We start from the raw sequence: 19290 nt of genomic DNA on the forward strand, positions 1-19290 counted from the left end.
AGGTTCAGTAACTGTTGGGTCCCAGGTACTGTTTTAGTGGTTTAATAACCTATCATTCAGTCCTAGCAGCTGGAGGCAACTCTCCCTTCATAGTGTTCTCCTCAGCTGACGTGGACCCTCGGCCCCCCCTGTTAACTACTCCGCTTTTACTAGCAAAGTTTCAGAAACTGTGGTCAGGTACTGTTTAGTGGTTAATACCATCATTCAGTTTCTAGACTGGGAGTCAAACTCTCCCTTTATAAGTGTTCCCCTCAGCCTGAACGTGGACCTCGCTGTTAACATCCGCCTACTCTAGCAAGTTCAGGAACTGTGGCCAGGTACTGGTTTAGTAGTTAATAATCATCATTTCAGTCCTAGAGCTGGGAGGCAAGCTCTTCCCTACATAGTGTTTTCCCCCTCAGCTTGACCGTGGACCGTCGCTGTTAACTCCGCTCATACTAGCAAGTTTCAGGAACTGTGGTCAGGTAACTGTTTTAGTATTAATACCATCATTCAGTCTAGGAGCTGGGAGGCAACCTCCCCCTCTCCCTTCATAGTGTTTTCCCCTCCAGCTGACTGTGGGACCTCGCTGTTAACTCCGCTCTTACTAAGCAAGTTCAGTAACTGTGGACAGGGGGGTACTGTTTTAGTGTAGTTAAATACCATCATTCAGTCCTAGAGCTGAGAGGCAACTCTCCCCTTCATTAGTGTTCACCCTCAGCTGGACGTGTGTCCTCGCCTGTTTAACCTCCGCTCTTACTAGCAATTTCAGGAAACCGGTGGTCAGGTACTGTTTATTAGTTAAAACCATCATTCAGTCTAGACCTGGGATCAACTCTCCCTTCATAGTGTCTCCCGCTCATCTGACGTGGACCTCGCAGTTAACCTCCGCTTTTTACTAGCAAGTGTCAGGAACTGTGGTCAGCGTACATGTTAGTTGTTAATACCATCATTCATCTAAGAGCGGAGGCACTCTCCCTATCATAGTGTTCTCTCTCAGCTGAAGTGGACCTCGCTGGTAACTCCGCTTTTTACTAAGTGCAAGTTCAGGAAACTGTGTTCAGGATACTGTTAAGTGTTAATATACCATCATTCCAGTCTAGAGCTGGGAGGGCAACGTCTCCCTTCCATATGTATTCTCCTCCGACTGACGTGGACCTCGCTGTTAACTCCGCTTTTACAGCAAGTTCAGAAACTGTGGGCAGGTACTGTTTGAGGTTAATATCCATCATTCATTGTTGTCTGGATGGCCAACTCTCCCTTCATTAGTGTTTCCCCTCAGCTGACGTGGACCTCGCTGTTAACTCCGCTCTTACTAGCAAGTTCAGGAACTGTGGCCAGCGAACTGTTTTAGTAGTTAGATATCATCATTCAGTCTAGAGCTGGGAGGCAACATCTCCCTTCATAGTGTTCCCCTCTAGCTGACGTGGACCTCGCTGTTAAACACTCCGCTCTTACTAGTGCAAGTTCAGGAACGTGTGGTCAGGTTACTGTTTTAGTAGTTAATACCATCGATTCAGTCTAGAGCCTGGGAGGCAACTCTCCCCTTCATAGTGTTCCCCTCAGCTGACGTGGACCTCGCTGTTAACTAACTCCGCTCTTACTAGCAAGTTCGCAGGAACTGGTTGGTCAGGTACTGTTTAGTATGTTAATAACCATCATTCAGTCATAGTAGCTGAGAGGCAACTCTCACCTCATCATAGTGTATGCCCACTCAGCTTGACCGTGGACCTCGCTGTTAAGCATCCGCCTCTTACTAGCAAGTTTCAGGGAAACTGTGGGTCAGGTGACTGTTTTAGTAGTTTAATGACCATCATTCAGTTCCTAGACCTGGGAGGCAACTCTCCCCTTCATAGTGTTTCCCCTCATCTGACGTGGACGCGTCCGTCTGTTAACTTCCGCCTTTTTACTAGCAAGTTCCAGGAACTGTTGGTCAGGTAACTGTTTTTTAGTGGTTTAAATACCATCATTCATTGTAGAGCTGGGAGAGAAACTCTCCCTTCATAGTGTTCCCCTCAGCTGGAACGTGGACCTCGCTGTTGAACTCCGACTCTTACTAGCAAGTTCAGGAACTGTGGTTCAAGGTACTCGTTTAGGTGGTTACACTACCATCATTCAGTTCTAGAGCTTGGGAGGCAATTTCTCCCTTCATAAGTGTTCCCCCTCAGCTGACCAATGTGGGACCTCTCTGTTAACTCAACCTCTGCTCATTATCTAGCAAGTTTCAGGAAACTATGGCCAGGTTACTGTTTTAGTAATTAATACCCATCATATCAGTCCTAGAGCTGGGAGTGCAACTCTCCCTTCATTTAAAGTGTATCCCCTCAGTTGACGTGGACACTCGCTGTTAACTCCGTCTCTTACTAGCAAGTTCAGGAACTGTGGTCAGGTACTGTTTAGTAGTTTCTTCCACTATTATCATGGAAAACTAATTACTAATTTTCACCTTACCTACTGAGACCTATCGTATTCAATATTATTACCCAACAAATATTTTTACTGTTTATTCTTTCTTATATGTATTTCAAAATGATTCTCTTCTTACCTATTAAAGAAAAGAAGTTATTAATTTATGCTGAATGCCTTGTGTTAATTATAAATTAAAATTATACACCATTTAGTTTATATTTATACTGTTTTTCAACTCTTCTGGGAGACACAAAAGATAAAATTACAATCTATTATAAGCATAATTAGGTGTAGAACATGACCCTCTGTTCCATAAGTGTCAAATATGGGTTCAATAAACGTTTTGTTATAGTGGCAGGTAACAAAACTACCAGTGCAAGAGAATGAACAATAAATTTTTTCAGGTTTGTGTGAGTCCTAATCGCTTTTTTGGTGCACAGAAACAACTCTTCAGCAAGTTTTGTTGACCAACTAAGACGGTTGGAGAATGAAAGTTATGAACCTGACGATCGGCAGTAACTTGCGACCCCTTTAACAAACATTGGCACCTTTGATAAAACCAAGGCCAGTTTTAACTAAAGGTGAGGCAATATTCTAGAGAATTTGATAATACATTAGATTGTGCCTACAATATGGCCCACTAATTTTAGTAAATAAGTCCGGTAGACCAACTTTGTCCCTAGCTTCTACTTTTTATTAAGTGGATCATTAAATATGTTACTAGAGTAGATCACAAAAAGTTAAAGTTACCTTTACGGAGTGCTCACACTTATTATACTGAACTTTCCCGTACTATCTGAAGGAGTGTTTTGTATTTTTTTCAGATAGTGTGGAATGGCACGCACTGAGACCCCCCGCACTGAGGTCAGGGGTAAATTTCTGAACAAGTAACTTTCCCGACCTCAAAAGTTCACATATCAGATCGCCCCAACAGTGATCTGACGTCCGGAAAAGTTGGACAATTTCCGGTACATGTTTCTGAGATTGTGAAAGCCACGATCTGATAATGACCCTGGGCCTTCCCGGTGGCAGTACTTCTGACAAAAAATACATCACTTGAGATACACCTAAAAGTTCAATCCTCAGATCACGTGGAATCACTTGGTAAATATTTAACTTTAACTTCATTCCTAGTTATAAGTACTTCATTTTTACTGGACTTATTATTACCCTGATAACAAAATTGTAATATAGAACAAGAGTAACTTCTGGATAGTAAACCAGGAGACATTTTACACACATTATTTCCACTAGAAAGTAATGGCTACCTCCATAAGATCAACTGGTGCGTGATATTGCAAGAAGTGGAAAATAGCAAAAATTGGGCTTGAGACAGCAGATGAATCAGAAAACTGTGAACATTGTCTCACGGTAAATTTGATAATTTCTTTTATTACTTAAGAACAGATCAATATAAACACCTCAAAACCTGTAAACTAATTGAGCAAATCAAGAGGTTTTTAAATGTTTAAAAACTACTCTTCACAAAAACTTTCAATCTTAGTGAAAAAAGCTAATATAATACTAAACTGCTTGTGTATATTTCATAATTACAACCACAATATTTAATATTAAACCTTATCCAAATGATCCCAAGTAAATAATATTTGTAACACTGAATCAAACACAGTGCTAAGTTAAGATAGTTTTCAGAAGTTAGAAATTTGATCAGTCTTACATAAAGTCTATCTGAGCTTCCAACAACTGTATTCAACTGCTGCAGGTGAAAACGGCTGTGGAGGAATGCCGTAACTAAGGGAGCCCAAGTCCACATAGGGGGAAGGCCAGCCAACTACTGTGGACCCCTCTACTACGAGCCTACCCTCCTCACCCGTGTTCACTCCAACATGGACATACTCACACAGGAGATATTCGGTCCTGTCGTGGTCTGCATTCCGTAAGATACCTTTCTAGAGTTGCTATTGACAATTTCCCCAGTTATAGCATTCCTAGTTTACTGTTACCCGTTACTAAACCGGTTAAATATGAAACTTGTGATAACGGAGAATTACTATTTCCAGAATACCTTGCTGAATGGTGAATCAAATCCTTACAATTAAGAATATTTTTAACCAAGGGAGTGCCAAAATGTAACCATCTCAGTAGCACAGTGATCTCTCTCTCCCTTGGAATCAGAGATAATGATCGTTAGCAATTTCGTCCAAATCTGAATCAAATGCCTCTTATAAATAAGAGATCACATCTACCACATACAGTTAACATTTAAAGGTCCAGTACCATGCCCAGCTGCCATGTGAAAACTGTGTCTTACAATACAAACTTTATATATGTGTGATATTTAGAATTCCAAAATTTTTTAGTAAAATATCTGGGTTGCTTAAAAGAAATCTATTATAGTTTTTCCAGGCCAGCAGTATCAATTCTACTAGAGGAAACCAGACAATCATCAGAACTACTACGCTGTGCAAAGTTAAGTTGCATGTCCATCTAAGCAAACTTGCTGGTGAGATACGATTTGTATACCCAGGGATATTCGATACGTAGCTAGTGAACAGGCTTCAAATACGTGCCACCCATCAAATTTTGTGGGCTTCAAGTGAACTAAACAAAACTGGTATTTGGAGTCAGTAAAATTTGACATCATTACTCTCACTTTCATCCTTTTGGCCTTTTAAGTTTCGACGTGTTTCCGTTTATATGATTTTGATGTAACAAAACCACAATTGTTTCCAGGTTTGATACTGAAGAAGAGGCGATCACGTTGGCACACGACACGACACCAGGGTCTGGCCGGATACTTCTTCACACAAGGATATGGAGCAGATGTGGCGAGTGGCTCGGAGACTGGAGGTGGGCATGGTGGTGGGTCAACGGTGCGCAGCTCTCCTGCCCTCAAGTGGCCTTCGGGGGCATCAAACAGTCTGGCTTCGGCCGCAGAGGGAGCTCACTTCGGCATTCATGAGTTCACCTTTGTAAAGACCGTCTGCTTCCAGAACAGCTGATAGCAGCTGGAAGTTCTGTTAATGGAACAAGGAAAATAGTTCTCTCAAACCAACCAAATATTACACATTTTAATAAACTTTCAATAAATGCATTATCCAGTTTTACAACAATGACAACCAGTTTTTACACCAAAGAGTAGTAAATACATTTTTAGGTCTTATTTTATAACTGAAATATCGGAGACTTGTTCAAATATAATTTAAAGGATGTCTTGTTTTACCAGGTAAAGTGCTAAAAAGTTTCTCTATAATGGCTTTTCCTGGAGCTGCTGTTCGGTATCATTGGTACCAAATCTTTCCTTTCTATGCCATCGATACCATATGGTACTGACTCACATTTTATTCTCTTGTGACTGCCACAAAGTCTAATACATGGCCAATGCCATGCATTGAGCTTTTTAGTGCCGAAATAAGCCAAATATTATGGATATTGTCTTATTCTTGTAGCAAAATATTTTTTATTTTATATAAAACCCAAAAATAAGTTTGATTTAAAAGTCATTGTTTTTACTTTTTGCATTATTTTTACAAGTTGCCTCATTTTTGTTGCCAGGCTAAATACAATTAAACATATTTTCTCTTTTGTGTAAGAATAGTATGGTTTAAATTTATTACTAATCTAACCAGTACATGAAATTTAGTACATTTTGGATATTTTGGTTTCTTATTTTCAGGTCCATACTTTTGAGGTAACAAAAACATTGAAAACTGTTTTGAATAAAAAAATACAATTACTTTTTTTAATATTTTTTGGAATGAGATAAGCACAATTAAAATCTGGCTTTAGCTGAAAAACTTATATAGAAAACTATTGTTGTAATCAAATGTTATATTCTCAGTTATTTTTAAAAAAGCTTACAATAATTAAGAAAATCTATAGACATTTTTAGAAAAAGGTGACGGGTAGTTTTTAAGATTAAAGGTGACTTTCTTATATAACCATTTTATAAACTTACATCTTTCATGTTGCTGCTTGCATCTAAAAATCAAAATTTTCAATATAAATATTTTCTTACAGGTGATCCTGATTTTAAATCATTTTTTTATTTTAGTTGTGATTTAAGAGTTATTTTTAGTCTTATTTACTGATTATTATGTAAGTCATTGAAAACAGTGACCTAAGTATCCGCATTGAAGCTTTTATTACCAACATTAGTTAGTAATGCACTATAATTGCATCTCAAGTTTGCAAATTTGTGTTCATATTTTGCTATGGATAGCAAAAGCGAAGTGGCTGTTTGCTTGCGGACCCATGACCTCATCAAAACATTGTTACCCCCACTTGGTGATGGATCTTGGGTTTCTTATGTCAGTGTCAAACAAAAAAAGACAATCTATGTAGTGGGGTTGCATTCCATCGCTACGAATACTGCCGCTATCAGTTATGTTGCGTAGGTGGCAGAATTTAACTCAATAGGTCTCAAAAAGCTTGTTCCTACGTACGATAAGTGCTTAAATCTAAATGAAAAATAGCTAAATAGAAACAATATAATATTTTAAGAGTTGTTCTTTCAAAATGTAATATAATTAAAAAGCTGTAAAAATTATGTGTAAATTTTTATTTATTGAAGAGCAACCCTCATAACATTCTGTATACTGTAAACAAAACAATTTTTATTATTGTTTGCATTTATAATGTTTGATTCTTTAAAAGATTTCACATCGACATCTCAGGTTTTCACACCAAGAAGTTTTCTATTTCATCCTTTAATATTAAACAGTTGAGCAGATAAACTTTTTAATAAACAATTTACACTTTTTTTTAGGTCTGAGAGAAAAGTCAGAGCATGTGTAACATTAAAAAAACTTACTTTTTATTACATTTATTTACAAAATGTACAAAAAAATTACGCTAAGTGTGTTCCATTTTCTGAGAATGCTTAGGACTCAGGTGTATGGTCTGAACCAGGCCGGTCCCGAGAATGTAGAAGTCCTCAATGATGGCATCGAAATTCAGAGTCAGGAGCTCCTTCTTACCTTCCTTCACTGGCTTTCTGCAGTTTCACTTGACTCACCTAGAAAAATTGTACAAAATCCTGTACTGTAATAAGGTCTGGCTATTGCATGGCAAATTAATCTTATCGGTTATTTGTAAAGGGTTCATGAATTTTGAATAAATCACAAATACCAACAATAAAAATAGGTCTACACACAGAGAACTATTTCAGTTGTACGGTAAAACTCAGATTATATGCATCAGATTTAAAAAATATTAAAATCGGAGTGTACAGTCTTAGGTGGTTGGTCGACGAACGCAGGCGTATCGTGACCTGTATTCTGTAGTTCAGTTATGATAATTAGTATTGTGTTTTGTTTTTTATTAAGTGCAATGTTTTAGAGTTTGGTGAAGTTGACACACAGCAACTTGGTGGTTGTGGTTCCTGACATACACGTGTCACAACGCTCCTGGTATTTGATCAATGTATGTTATGGAATGAGTAAACTAATAGTTAGGTATCTGACAAATTAGCCAAACTATTTATTTACTATGATGTGTCATACATATTTTTACTAAATGGTTTTGTTTTATTGGCTCAATAAGTTAATACAGAATTGTCACAATATAAAATTTTGTCTTGTACAAATGTGTGCATAAGAAAACAAACTTGTGTTTTTTTTATAGTTTTACTGTCTTATGTAATTTTTTACAATGTGAAGAAAATCTGGCCTCAAATTGTGAAGGAAATAATGATGATTGTTTGAAGCAAGTTAATAAACAAAAATAATTTATTAAATTACTTTTCAGTATACAAAGAAGTTAAATTATCCAGCTGCATGTTTTTTGGCTTTATTTTGTGTTGGCAGCATTGTTTAAAATTATTAAAAGGCATTTCTAATATAGTTCAGTGTAGATTAATTTATAAGAAACTAAACAAGAATTAAATTATGGTGATACAATGTTTTGTTACATATGTATGCTAATATGTCACTCAAACCTGTACTTGTATTTAACCGTATCTTCACTAGTTTTTCAATTACACGACAAATTCGGAGAACCGTATTGTTGTGCCCTTCTCACTGAACCAGCCTATAAAGGTTGTATCACTGTGGTGTGGATACTAAAACATCTGTTCTGAGGCAAGCAAGTATGATGATTCTTGACTAAACCAGGAGACTATAAATTAGATAAATAACGTATTGATAAAATATTCTAAAACAATATTAAGTCATGAAAGTTACCTTGAATTCATGTGTCTCAAAAGCAGGATGGCTTGAACAGTAACCCCTATCGTTCTTCCTCCGTAGGTGTCATGGAAAAAGAGAGCAAAATCACTGTAGCTTTCCTAAAAAGAAAATATTGTGTAAACATTAATGGGAATCTTTTTTTATTTAGTTAATGTACGGAATTTTAGGTGTAAATAAAATTGTTTATGATGCTCGGCTTACTCTCAGTTCCCGGAGATAGAACTCAGCAGGGTCGAACCCTGTAATAGGTATCTTTCCTCCGAACTTTAGGCACCCTGACCTGGACAGGGGTTTTTTGAGTGAAGTCGACTCCCTGGCTGAGACGTGACAGTTGCATGGGCTTCAGTTGTATCAGAGCATCGTAGAGCTCTAGCGGTGGACGGAACACGACCTACAATCGCAAATATGAAAATGTCACGAACAAAATTGCACATAAAGTGAAGCACTACGCACTTCTAAAAACAACACTACTTTTCAATATGTCTGCAATATTGTACCAACAACCCACCTTTGCAAATGTGATACAAAGCAGAACTGAGAAAGTTTGTCTCCAAGACTGTGAGGGACTGACTCGCAAGGCTTGCCAACCTCACCAGTACCGGCAACGTCGGGGCCTCCCGGGTCCAGACAGACCCGGACTTGTCGTACTGGGTGGCTATGTACAGTGGGGCAGTGCAGTTCGCTCGCTGGCGGAAGTGCGACTCTATCTCGATGAGGGTCCTCTCCTATACAACAACAATCTTAATTTACTTGAAGATTTTTTAAATTTTCTATGTTGCATTTTGGTAATAAGGCTACTTACATAAAAACTTTTGCCACAAGAATAAAGAGATAAAAGTTACTATTACCCAAACAATTAAACAATCAATAAAAAATCAATTATAAATATCTTGCTATTTCTTCTCATAGAGTGAAAACCCCAGAAACCCGGACGAAAAATTACTACTATCTCTACTGCTACAAATCCCTTATTTTATTTATCAACGATACTCTTCGTTAATCTCTCAAATGTAAATTGTCCACCTAAATAGAGGAAGCAAAAATTGCATAGTATTATGAATTGTTAAAAGAGGACAGTTTGTGATGTCTATGTGGAGAAAACTGCTCAGGATCTGATCACAGACTCACTCTTTAAGTTGCCATTGAAGTTGACGATGACAGGCTCCAGATGGAAGTTTGGTGTGTGCGAGCAGGTGGCAGGAACCGCAGGAACATGGGCTGTGGCTGCGCGAGCGGACGGAATGGCTCGGGAGAGAGGAACAGCGAAGCGACCAGCAGCTCGGTGGCAACGTCCGGTACGTGGGCATTGTCCAGCAGCTGGGAGGAGAGCCATCTCTTGGCCAGACGACACACCACACACCCATACTAGGGCCACTGCTGCTGCAGCCTAACAACCAACACAACATGTCACACTACTACTTCCAGTCGTAGTGTAAAACCAACAATATCTGTCATAAAGACTATGGGCAAAGTTTAGAACTTATACAAATATTAAAGCAAGATTTAGTAGAAACTGGAAGGGAATTTCACATTCAGTATCTGGCCACTTTGGAATTTTTTAAAACTGGAATTTCAACTATTTTGACTTTTGAAAATGGTACCTTATTTATTTTTTTTTTTTTTTTTTTTCAAATCAAATCATATTTATTTCCACAAATTACTGAAAAGCAGAAGTAAATTATTTTATGTTGAAAAAGAAAACAAATGTAGCATTTGGATATCTAATGGTAATAAAAAATACAATAATATTCAAGTAATACAATTCAAAATAGTTAACATTAAATAAGTTAACACTAAATAATATTAAAAAGTCTTATATCACAAAGAAATAAATCCATATATTGAAATAAAGAGAAAAATTAAAATTAAAATAAATATATATATATATATATATATATACCTAATGAAAACAGCACTTATGATTAAGTTACTTTGCTACCTAATTTTCTGTATAAATTAAAAATAACATGGGGAAAGAGCCTACATGGTCCTTAATGGCCTGTGCGTAAACTCGAGTTGAAACTTTTACGATTAGAATTTTATCTTGAGTAGTGTATAGAATTAAATTTTAATAAAATTTCAATTGAAAGAAGTTACCTGAATTTGAATAACTTATGGATATGACTTAAGATTCTGATATTAAGAATATTGTAGAGAAAGTAAACAAAACAAATAAATATATTGAGTGAACAAAAACTAATAGAAATAGGATAATTATCTTTAGATTGGAGAGGAGAGGAGAGGTCTATAGGAGTTTTTATAACAATGCTTGTGATACAATATATACTCAAAGGTCTAACGAAATCTTATATTGTTGTTATTTTTTTTTACCTTACTAGTCCTCTTGAGATTAAGGTCTGGAGAAGAGAAAATACAACTCACCCATGCAACGCTCTCCAGTGAGCTTAGGCAGGTGCAGAGTGTACTTCTCCAGCTGGAGAGATTCTGGAGTGTCGCGGTAGCATCGTCTTTGCCATCCGGCGTCTTGCACTCCTTCAACAAGACCACCTCCCGGGGATACACCACACGTAGCCGGAACACAAACCCCTCCTAGACACAAAGCAACGCAACAATTCAGATATCATGAGTTTGTCAAGTATTTCTAAAACTACATTTCCAAACGAGCAGCAACTTGTGGATTCAAAACCATCAGAAAATTACAACGTATTACGTTGTAACGTATTTCGTTTCCTTCCAACCTAATGTTTTTTAAGTTCTCTGGCTGGATTTGTAAGAGGAGAAATCCCTTTCACTGAAAATTACAAATCACCGTTAGTGCAATTTATCGCTGCTTTACTCAACTCACGGTCTATACTTCTTGTTTGTATGACTTTGAAATATGTTTTCAGAAACAATTGTTAGTGATTTCAACATTCTGCCTTCTACAAACGTAATGCGAAACACAAACTTCTAGTAAGATTTTTGTTTTTTTTAATTGACAAAAGAATTATAAAATCTGGGTAAATTATAATAATTTTTTTCCAATAATGAATGTGTTCTTGGGAAGTTTAATATTTGATGTAAATATATGTATTTAGGAACAAATACTTTTTAAAGGTCTTAGATTTAAGAGTAACAAACTAAATATTTCACAAAACTTTTTTTCCCATACTTTTATATATGAATTACTAGCTCACAATAGTAAATTTTAGCAATAAATAAAAACTTGCAACATTTATGGGATCAATAAATTTTGCACGGACTAAACATTTTACTGCTCCAATAAGAGTTTGGAGAGTTTTTCACTTGTTTGGGGGTGGACAAAGAGAGAAGGCTGCAAGAAGCCAAATAAAGAACTTTTACTTTAACAAGATGCTCATCTAGAGACATGGGCCTGAAGCTTTTTACCTTCCTGTAACTCTATCTTACTGACCTTGAACACGTTGATATGGTCGGTGTAGGCCTGCGTCTGCAAGTCGTACTTCTCCAGTATGGCCTTGGCTATGTGTATATTGAAAGCTGCTCTGATCCTCCTGACAGCCTCTGGATCCTCTGGCCACTTCCGGGACAGTCCCAGCTCTATCACCTCCTGCCAACATCACACCCACAGTTCTACTAATTGTTGATAACAATAATGTTCATGTTTGCTATTCTGCGTTTTCTTATTGGCATCAATACATTTTTTTTAAATTTCAAGTTTAATCAGTGAAGAATTTCCACTTCAGATACTGATTTTTCTGTGGTTCCGATTATTATAATGACTTCAGCTGTTACTTATGCATGAGTATTGTGGTGCAAGCGATTTACAGTTTCACATGTGTCAGTGAAAAACTGCCATGTGATTGATGATTTTCCAATAGAACCTTTCACGATTATTACCAATTTTAGTACAAGTTTTGAATGTCCATAAAAAATCTAAACAAACCAAATTATACATCTAACGTACTTTTATTTTAAGAAACTATAATATTAAATTTATTCTCGTGATATTTCTGATTTCATGATAATATTAGATTTCTTAATCATTGCTACACGCAAGAATAAACAAACATAAACTTTTCAATTCTAGCCCATATACTGAATGTTCATAACAAAATTACTTGATATTACTCTTTAATAGCTTTTCAAACGTTCCTAAAATGAAAAAGAGTTTAAGAACAAATTTTTAAAAAATTGTTAATATTATGTTTCATATTGAACTCATTTGTACTCTTCCTATCTACAATAATTGGGGTGTATATGTTTTTCAATAGATAAAACATAAGTTCAATTGAATTTATTTTATTATTTGACATGCCACTAGAAATCTCTTTCACAGAGTTCTAAAAAATATAAATTGAGGATGACTTTTCATATATTAGTTATATAAGTTACTATTTTATATTATATTTAAAAGATCTTTTTTGTTAAAAATGAAAATAAACAATAGTTTTATATAATGTTGTTTTTTTTTTTTTCATACATGTTATAGAAATTACACAACTAAATTTTGCATTTCAGTAAACCAATATCTAACAGTTAATACACTATTGGAAAGCTAATCATGAGTGACTTGGTCCGTATGGTCTCTCACATTATGATCAGACAGGTTCAGCACACTCTTGGAGTGAGTCAAAATGATCCTCATGAGTGACTTGGTCACATGTCCTCATATTAAGGAACATATAGGCTCAACACACCTTTAATGACTTAAAATGATCTTGACTAGAAGACTAATGTGTCTCACATTAGGAAGCAAATATATTCCAAGCAATTGTGAAAGAAACCTAAAAGTGTAAATTGTATAGTATAAAACAAGGTTATGTTTTTAAAGTGGAAAATATGTAAAACAAAAACATTTTGGTAAAAAGCATAATGAGTACATGAATAACTAACCATCCTAACCACCATGTAGACAATTTAACAGCTCACAAGAGATGATATATAAAAAAAATAATACCTACCCTCAATGGGCGTAATGTAATCTGGAGCTTTGCCGAAGCTACTGTTGAACATCCAACAAGTGGGACCCTCTCCATCCCCCAGTCTTGTGCCTGTGGCCTACGGCCACTCCAGGGCACTGGGGGATAACACCTCCGCCCCTCGCAGCACAGCAGACATCCCGTGTACCCCCGACACATCCAGCGGCAAAGTCAGGTAGCTCCCTCACCTGTGAGAAGTGTTTTAGCAACGTTTATGTATCACATACATATGACAGGCTTGCAAAGCTCCACAAACCGCCGAAAACAACCTATCAGGTCCTCCTGGGGAAATTCACCACCCTTGTCCAAACTACCAAAGATGGGTTACCGCTCCCTTGCTAAGTTACCCACAATATCACTTTCTTCAACAACTATTTTATACAACAAAAACAATAAAAACTCTCCCCAACCTGGGAGATGGAGCTAGCGTGGCAACCAGAACCAAGGAGTCACCTAACCTTAATATGAAATATGTTGCTGTGTGGAGTTTTTGTCTTGTAGGCTTTAGTAAAGGATTTTTTAACATGAACTTTATAGACTGTGTAGATATCAATGATCAGGAATGATTTACTGTTGTACCATTTTACCTTTTTTGCATTCGGTAGGCCTCTAAGTGTGGCCCGGCTTCGCTCTTTAAGTGGACTCGAATTTTGAATTCAATTCTAAAATACTTTACAAAGGTTGCCTTCAAGGGTTGGTACTTTATATTGGTTTATTTATTATTGCTTTTAAATGAACCGAGTAATAATATAGTTAAGTTATAGAATGACCTATTTTAAAAGTACTACTACTAGCAGAATATGAATACAATCAGTCTCAAGTAGGTGTCTAATAACAGAGTATTAACTTTTTTCCATATTTTGAGGTTTGTCTTCAGTAGTATTTTAATATATTGATAGGATACACTATAGTAGCTACATTGATACGGATACACTGATAAAAACTCTAAACTATGTTTACTATGGTATGTGCTGCAAATAAAAATATTAATTTGGTACCTTATTTGGCTGAGAGATAGCAGCACTTTCCAATCACAAGTGGATAGCATTGAATATTATAAACTGCGTAATATACTGGGCCACTCGTAGTGGCCTGACAAGTTGAGACAGGAAGTCATCACAAAAACTCTTAGGCCCCCCATCCACTTACAGTTCTAACCTGCAGTCCTGGACTGAGACAGTCCGGGACTGCAGTTAGAACTGTAAGTGGATGGGGAATCCGGCAGGCGAATCGTTGGACTGTCAACTGTCGCACGGTGCGACAGTTCAACGATCGGACTGCAGGCGGAACTGCTAGTTAGTGGAGGCTCCCGTGACAGGCCACAGTCGACAGTCCAAGCTGCGAGATATGCGCATGCGCTAGCTCAGCTGCTCCGTGTCGGCCTCAATGCGTCATTGAGTGGTGAGCGTTTGGTGGTTGCGCATTGTTTTGTTTGTGACGCGGCAATCATGGCCAGTTGGTCGAAGGATAATCTTTTACAGTTTATAGAGGAGTTTAGGAAACATGAATGTGTATGGAAGGTTAAGTCAAAAGACTATCACAATAGGGAAAAGAAGGAAGCAGCCCACCGTAGTTTACTATTAGTAGTGAAAGGGTCTTTGACAGTAACTGGCAACAAAAAGCGATGTGTTGAAGAAGATAAACAATATCAGAAGTGCATTTCGTAAGGAACAAAGAAAGGTAACAGCCTCTCAACGTTCTGGCAGTGGTACAGACGATATATATGTACCAAAGCTGTGGTACTACAGAGAACTTTTGTTTCTTATTGACCAGGAAGAATGTCTAGGAGGGACTTCCAACTTAGGAGAAGGAAGAGTCAGTGAAGACGAGGTAAGAGAATTAAATTACTAGTTTTGCGGTTAAATAATGTATTCACAATGCTACAACTAACTTACAGTTTGTCATTCGCGGAGGTATTTTTGTTTTCAAATAATCCAATTATAAAACTAAGAGATGTAATCTGTCTTGCCATTCCAACTTTTCCTTTGTTTGCTAAAATAATGAACAAATTTTATTTCTTGACCGTTCTTATTGCACTAGCCATATGAGGCGAATCGGTTTTGTCCTTACTATGTAATGCCATGGTGCATCGCCTGGTTCTATGGGTTCCAGGCTTAGACACAACACCAACTTCAGTCGTCATCAAATAACTTCCAACCAGTCTTTAGGTGAGTAACCTTTGAGGGATAATTGTCCCTAGACGCAAATAGTTGTTGTAGCAGGATATGCAGCACGCAACACAACAACACTATTCACTTTCTTTCAAGTCAAATGAAGGGTGGATTAGGTTTTATGTTAAGAAACCCTGAAATCCTCTCAGGCAGCGAGAATCCCCAAATAACAACTTTCGACCATTACGGCGTTGCCTCTTGAGAGCTCTGGTTTAAAACAAAGGATTTTTTTATGTTGACATAGATACCTTTCTAGGTTTGTTTGCAACCCATATAGGAAAAGGGTTTCCATTATGACCTCAGTTAGGGGGGAAGGCGTCATCATGCAATGAATATCGTATTAGCGGAAGAGCTTCGCCGTCTACAATGCCCTCTTCAGGTAAATTGAGGCTTTTATCTGTTAGTTATTCTTGTTGAAGTCTGTCTCTTTCAGAACTCCTCCATCAGATACCCGGCCATTAACACCAAAATGAAAATAAATTATTTCATAGTTTTGCACTAGCAATGCAGAAAAGTACCTGACTATGGAAACCCTTATAGTTATAGAAGTAAGAAACCACTTCCATGGTGTGTTATGGCTATATGCTTTCCATCCATGCTGCCTAGGCAGTTGGGGAAATTCCATTTTTCCCCGTACTCCTGTGCAATTTGTTTCCACTCCTCGGCTGTATTCGGTACCTGAAAACAATTCATAAACTGTCAGCTGTCATATTTCAGACCAGCGTTTTGTACGGAACAAATTTTAAATGAAATCAAACCCCACAGTCGAGAACCGTTTATCACTCCCCTCAGTTTTCCCCCCGTTCGCGCTCTACCCCGCTCTGTAATTTTTTCAATATAATATTTGTGAGAAAGTAATAAATAAGTAGTTTAAGCAATGTACTGTGGTGATAACTGGAATCATTATTGAATTATTGTGGTTTCATTATTAAGATAATGGAACAGGGTGATCGAGACCGGGCACGGAAATAAAGGAAATCTCCGCTGAAAAGTCCCACGGATTTTTGTACAGTGTTGTTTTTTTCCAAACCTTTTTTTTGTTTTACAGGGAGATTGCTGGAAGACGATTCACAAAAAGAACCATTAGATGCTTGAGGAAAAATGTAACCAGGCGGCCGCACGCCAATCTCTACAGAATCCTCCTCAAGTTTGCTCGAAACCCGCTTCCAATATTAACCTGTCTGGCAACACCTGAAACCTAAAGATTATCTTTTAAACGGCAAAGAAAAATTGTCCCCCCCTGTGGTGATCAAGTCTTGTGGTTAATATTGGACAACAGACTGCAACAAACAAAAGAAGAAGATAACTACGAGCGGCCTTTGAGGAAGAACGTTGCCTCAAAAAGCTGAGATTTGCTGAAACAATGAGCAAAGGATTTATGCGCAGAAAATCATTAACATAGAAGCCCAGTGTTTGAAGCAGAAACAAGGTGGACTAAAACACGATTTTGCGTACAGTTAACTTCCAGGTATTCTTTGTACATCAAGTTTCCACAACACCATCGGCAGCTAGTGTTACCACCAAGTTCAGGAGGTAGATCAACCTATGAACCAATGATATGATGATAACAATACAGCAATGTCTGGCTTCAGTGTACAACTTGAATACAAATCCTCAAATTAAGTGTTCTATTATTAACAAGTAGGCTTAAACCCTAGTAAACGATTTTTTTCAACAGCAACCCAAGCTGTGCGGGTTTTTAAGTAAGGCCCTACTCCAGTAGTTGAGTACATTGAGAGTTATATGTTTGGAACAAATTTACATTTATTATTTTTTTTTTGTTTTGTGGTGAAAATATTTTGCACTCAAATTAAAATTACACTTGTTAATCTTATTCATATGCGGTACTGTTGTGAGCTGCCATGTGTTTTGTAATAACTAGATTGCAATGTTTATGTTTTGACAGTGTCATAAGTTTATTATAATTATACTTTACTCAGTTTTGACTATCAGAGTTAAACCATACACCCATAGGTGTTACGTATTACCTTTTTATACCTTTTTAACCTTACATTAATCTAAATTGATTTTTTACTTTTTCTTCCCTTAGTTTATAAACAAGTAAATGTGTCTGTTTTGTAACAACGCAACAAATACAAGTATGGATAATATAATGTTTACAATAATTTTGTATGAGTTTTCATTACCTTTTACTACTTATAAAAATGGTTAAATGTTGTGGTGCACACAGAAATGAACTCGTGAATCGATAGAAGATACTTGGAGTTGTAAATTTTAAAATTAAGCAAAGAAGGTAGTGACATAATTACAATGTGTAGGCTATGTACCTTAACAAATCCATAAGCAGATTAAAAATATTGTAAATTTTCTTAACAAGTATGTTGGCATTTGCGAAAACAACAAAGAACCTCTACTTTATTTTCCTTTTTCTAACTTTTATCTGGTTTCATATTTTTGGATTGTTTCAAAACCTACTACTTGAAACACACATTAGGTGTCTACTAAACCTTGCAATAGTCCATTCAAGGCCTTGACAATAGCTGAGCAGGTCTCATGGAATTATTCTTCCTAATGTTTGGGGGGAAATTCCTCGTTGAACAACTTTAGAATAATACTTTCTCATTGTTCTGCCAGTGCTTAGTATACCCGCAATGGTCACGCAGTCCAGTTTTTTCATGTGGTGTAATGGCTTCCTCCCCTCATTTTTGTATCCTTGTTATGGTAATCAATGGTGTTACTAATAGCGTATTAAATCAAAGTAACGTTTTCATCGTCCATCTCTTAAGTAGTTTTTTTCCAGTTCTCTAGGATATGCTTCAAGCTCCCTAAGAAGGTGAACGTGGTTAAAAAATCTCTTCCTTCTGAAGCCATTCTTTTTTCCACAATTGTGATGCCTTCGTTTCTTGCGTTTTTTAATAGCGAACTAACCGCTATTAACATGCGTATGCTTCCAAATCTTTCAAACGTAGGACAATTGCACTTAAAAACTTCACATACGATAAAAGAACTTAGAATGTCACTTTTCCTTACAGCCACAAAAAAACGAATAATATAACTAAAAAATATAATAAATAATATAACGACATAATAACTACAAAGTACACACCTACGGCAAAAACACCAAACACGGAAAAGAGCTGACCACGACAACCACAGCCGACCGAACGGACCCTGCGGTCCGCGACTGCAGTCCGTACTGACAGTGAATACATTTTTTTCATCAGTCACCAGTCCCCACATCCACCGTTCACAGTTCTGAAACTGCAGTTCAAGAACTGCAGTATCGAACTGTAAGTTGGATGGGGGGCCTTACCTATCAGGTAGAACACACTATAAGCCACCCATAGACTGACCCCCATAATGAGCATAACTATGCCAATAATACACTAGGTATACTATTCGAGTTAGAAATACATAAGAGATAACTATGCCAATATACACTAGGTAGTACTATTCGAGGTTAGAATACATTAAGAGATAACTATGCCAATCATACACTATGAGTAATACTATTCCGGAGTTTTAGAATACAATAAGAGATAACCTATGTGCCCAATATACTACTTAGGTATGACAATTCGAGTTAAGAATACATAAGAGATAACTATAGGCCAAATATAACACTAGGTAATACTATTCGAGTTTAGAATTTTACATCAGAGAATAACTATGCCAATATACACTAGGTATACTATTCGAGTTAAGAATACATAAAGATAA

The 19290-nt window shown here is 37.0% G+C and overlaps 2 protein-coding genes across 2 annotated transcripts; one reads left to right on the forward strand and one right to left on the reverse strand.

The window, feature by feature from the left end:
- Positions 1 to 4124: 4124 nt before the first annotated feature.
- Positions 4125 to 5311, forward strand: LOC124374624 (4-trimethylaminobutyraldehyde dehydrogenase-like). Its single transcript, XM_046832804.1, has 2 exons — positions 4125 to 4285; positions 5083 to 5311. Exons 1-2 carry the CDS (start codon positions 4236 to 4238, stop codon positions 5309 to 5311), a joined length of 279 nt encoding a protein of 92 aa, XP_046688760.1. The 5' UTR covers positions 4125 to 4235.
- A 3492-nt stretch (positions 5312 to 8803) lies between these two features.
- LOC124374625 (nucleolar protein 6-like) lies at positions 8804 to 12414 on the reverse strand. The gene is made up of 6 exons (XM_046832805.1): positions 12403 to 12414; positions 11911 to 12066; positions 10920 to 11087; positions 9658 to 9924; positions 9046 to 9262; positions 8804 to 8928 (listed from the first exon to the last, which is right to left on the reverse strand). Exons 1-6 carry the CDS (start codon positions 12412 to 12414, stop codon positions 8804 to 8806), a joined length of 945 nt encoding a protein of 314 aa, XP_046688761.1.
- Positions 12415 to 19290: the final 6876 nt, after the last annotated feature.

The sequence above is a fragment of the Homalodisca vitripennis genome, unplaced genomic scaffold (genome assembly GCF_021130785.1).
Source record: "Homalodisca vitripennis isolate AUS2020 unplaced genomic scaffold, UT_GWSS_2.1 ScUCBcl_9394;HRSCAF=17869, whole genome shotgun sequence".
Classification (NCBI taxonomy): Eukaryota; Metazoa; Arthropoda; class Insecta; order Hemiptera; family Cicadellidae; genus Homalodisca; species Homalodisca vitripennis.

Excerpts from the sequence above, each read along its gene's own strand:
- LOC124374624 (XM_046832804.1), top strand. The coding sequence starts at position 4,236 with ATGGACATACTCACACAGGAGATATTCGGTCCTGTCGTGGTCTGCATT. Across the intron at positions 4,286-5,082 it reads CCTGTCGTGGTCTGCATTCC|GTTTGATACTGAAGAAGAGG; the intron begins GTAAGATACCTT and ends AATTGTTTCCAG.
- LOC124374625 (XM_046832805.1), bottom strand. Across the intron at positions 11,088-11,910 it reads ACCATATCAACGTGTTCAAG|GAGGGGTTTGTGTTCCGGCT; the intron begins GTCAGTAAGATA and ends CTTTGTGTCTAG. Across the intron at positions 9,263-9,657 it reads GCAACTTAAAGAGTGAGTCT|GAGAGGACCCTCATCGAGAT; the intron begins GTGATCAGATCC and ends GTTGTTGTATAG.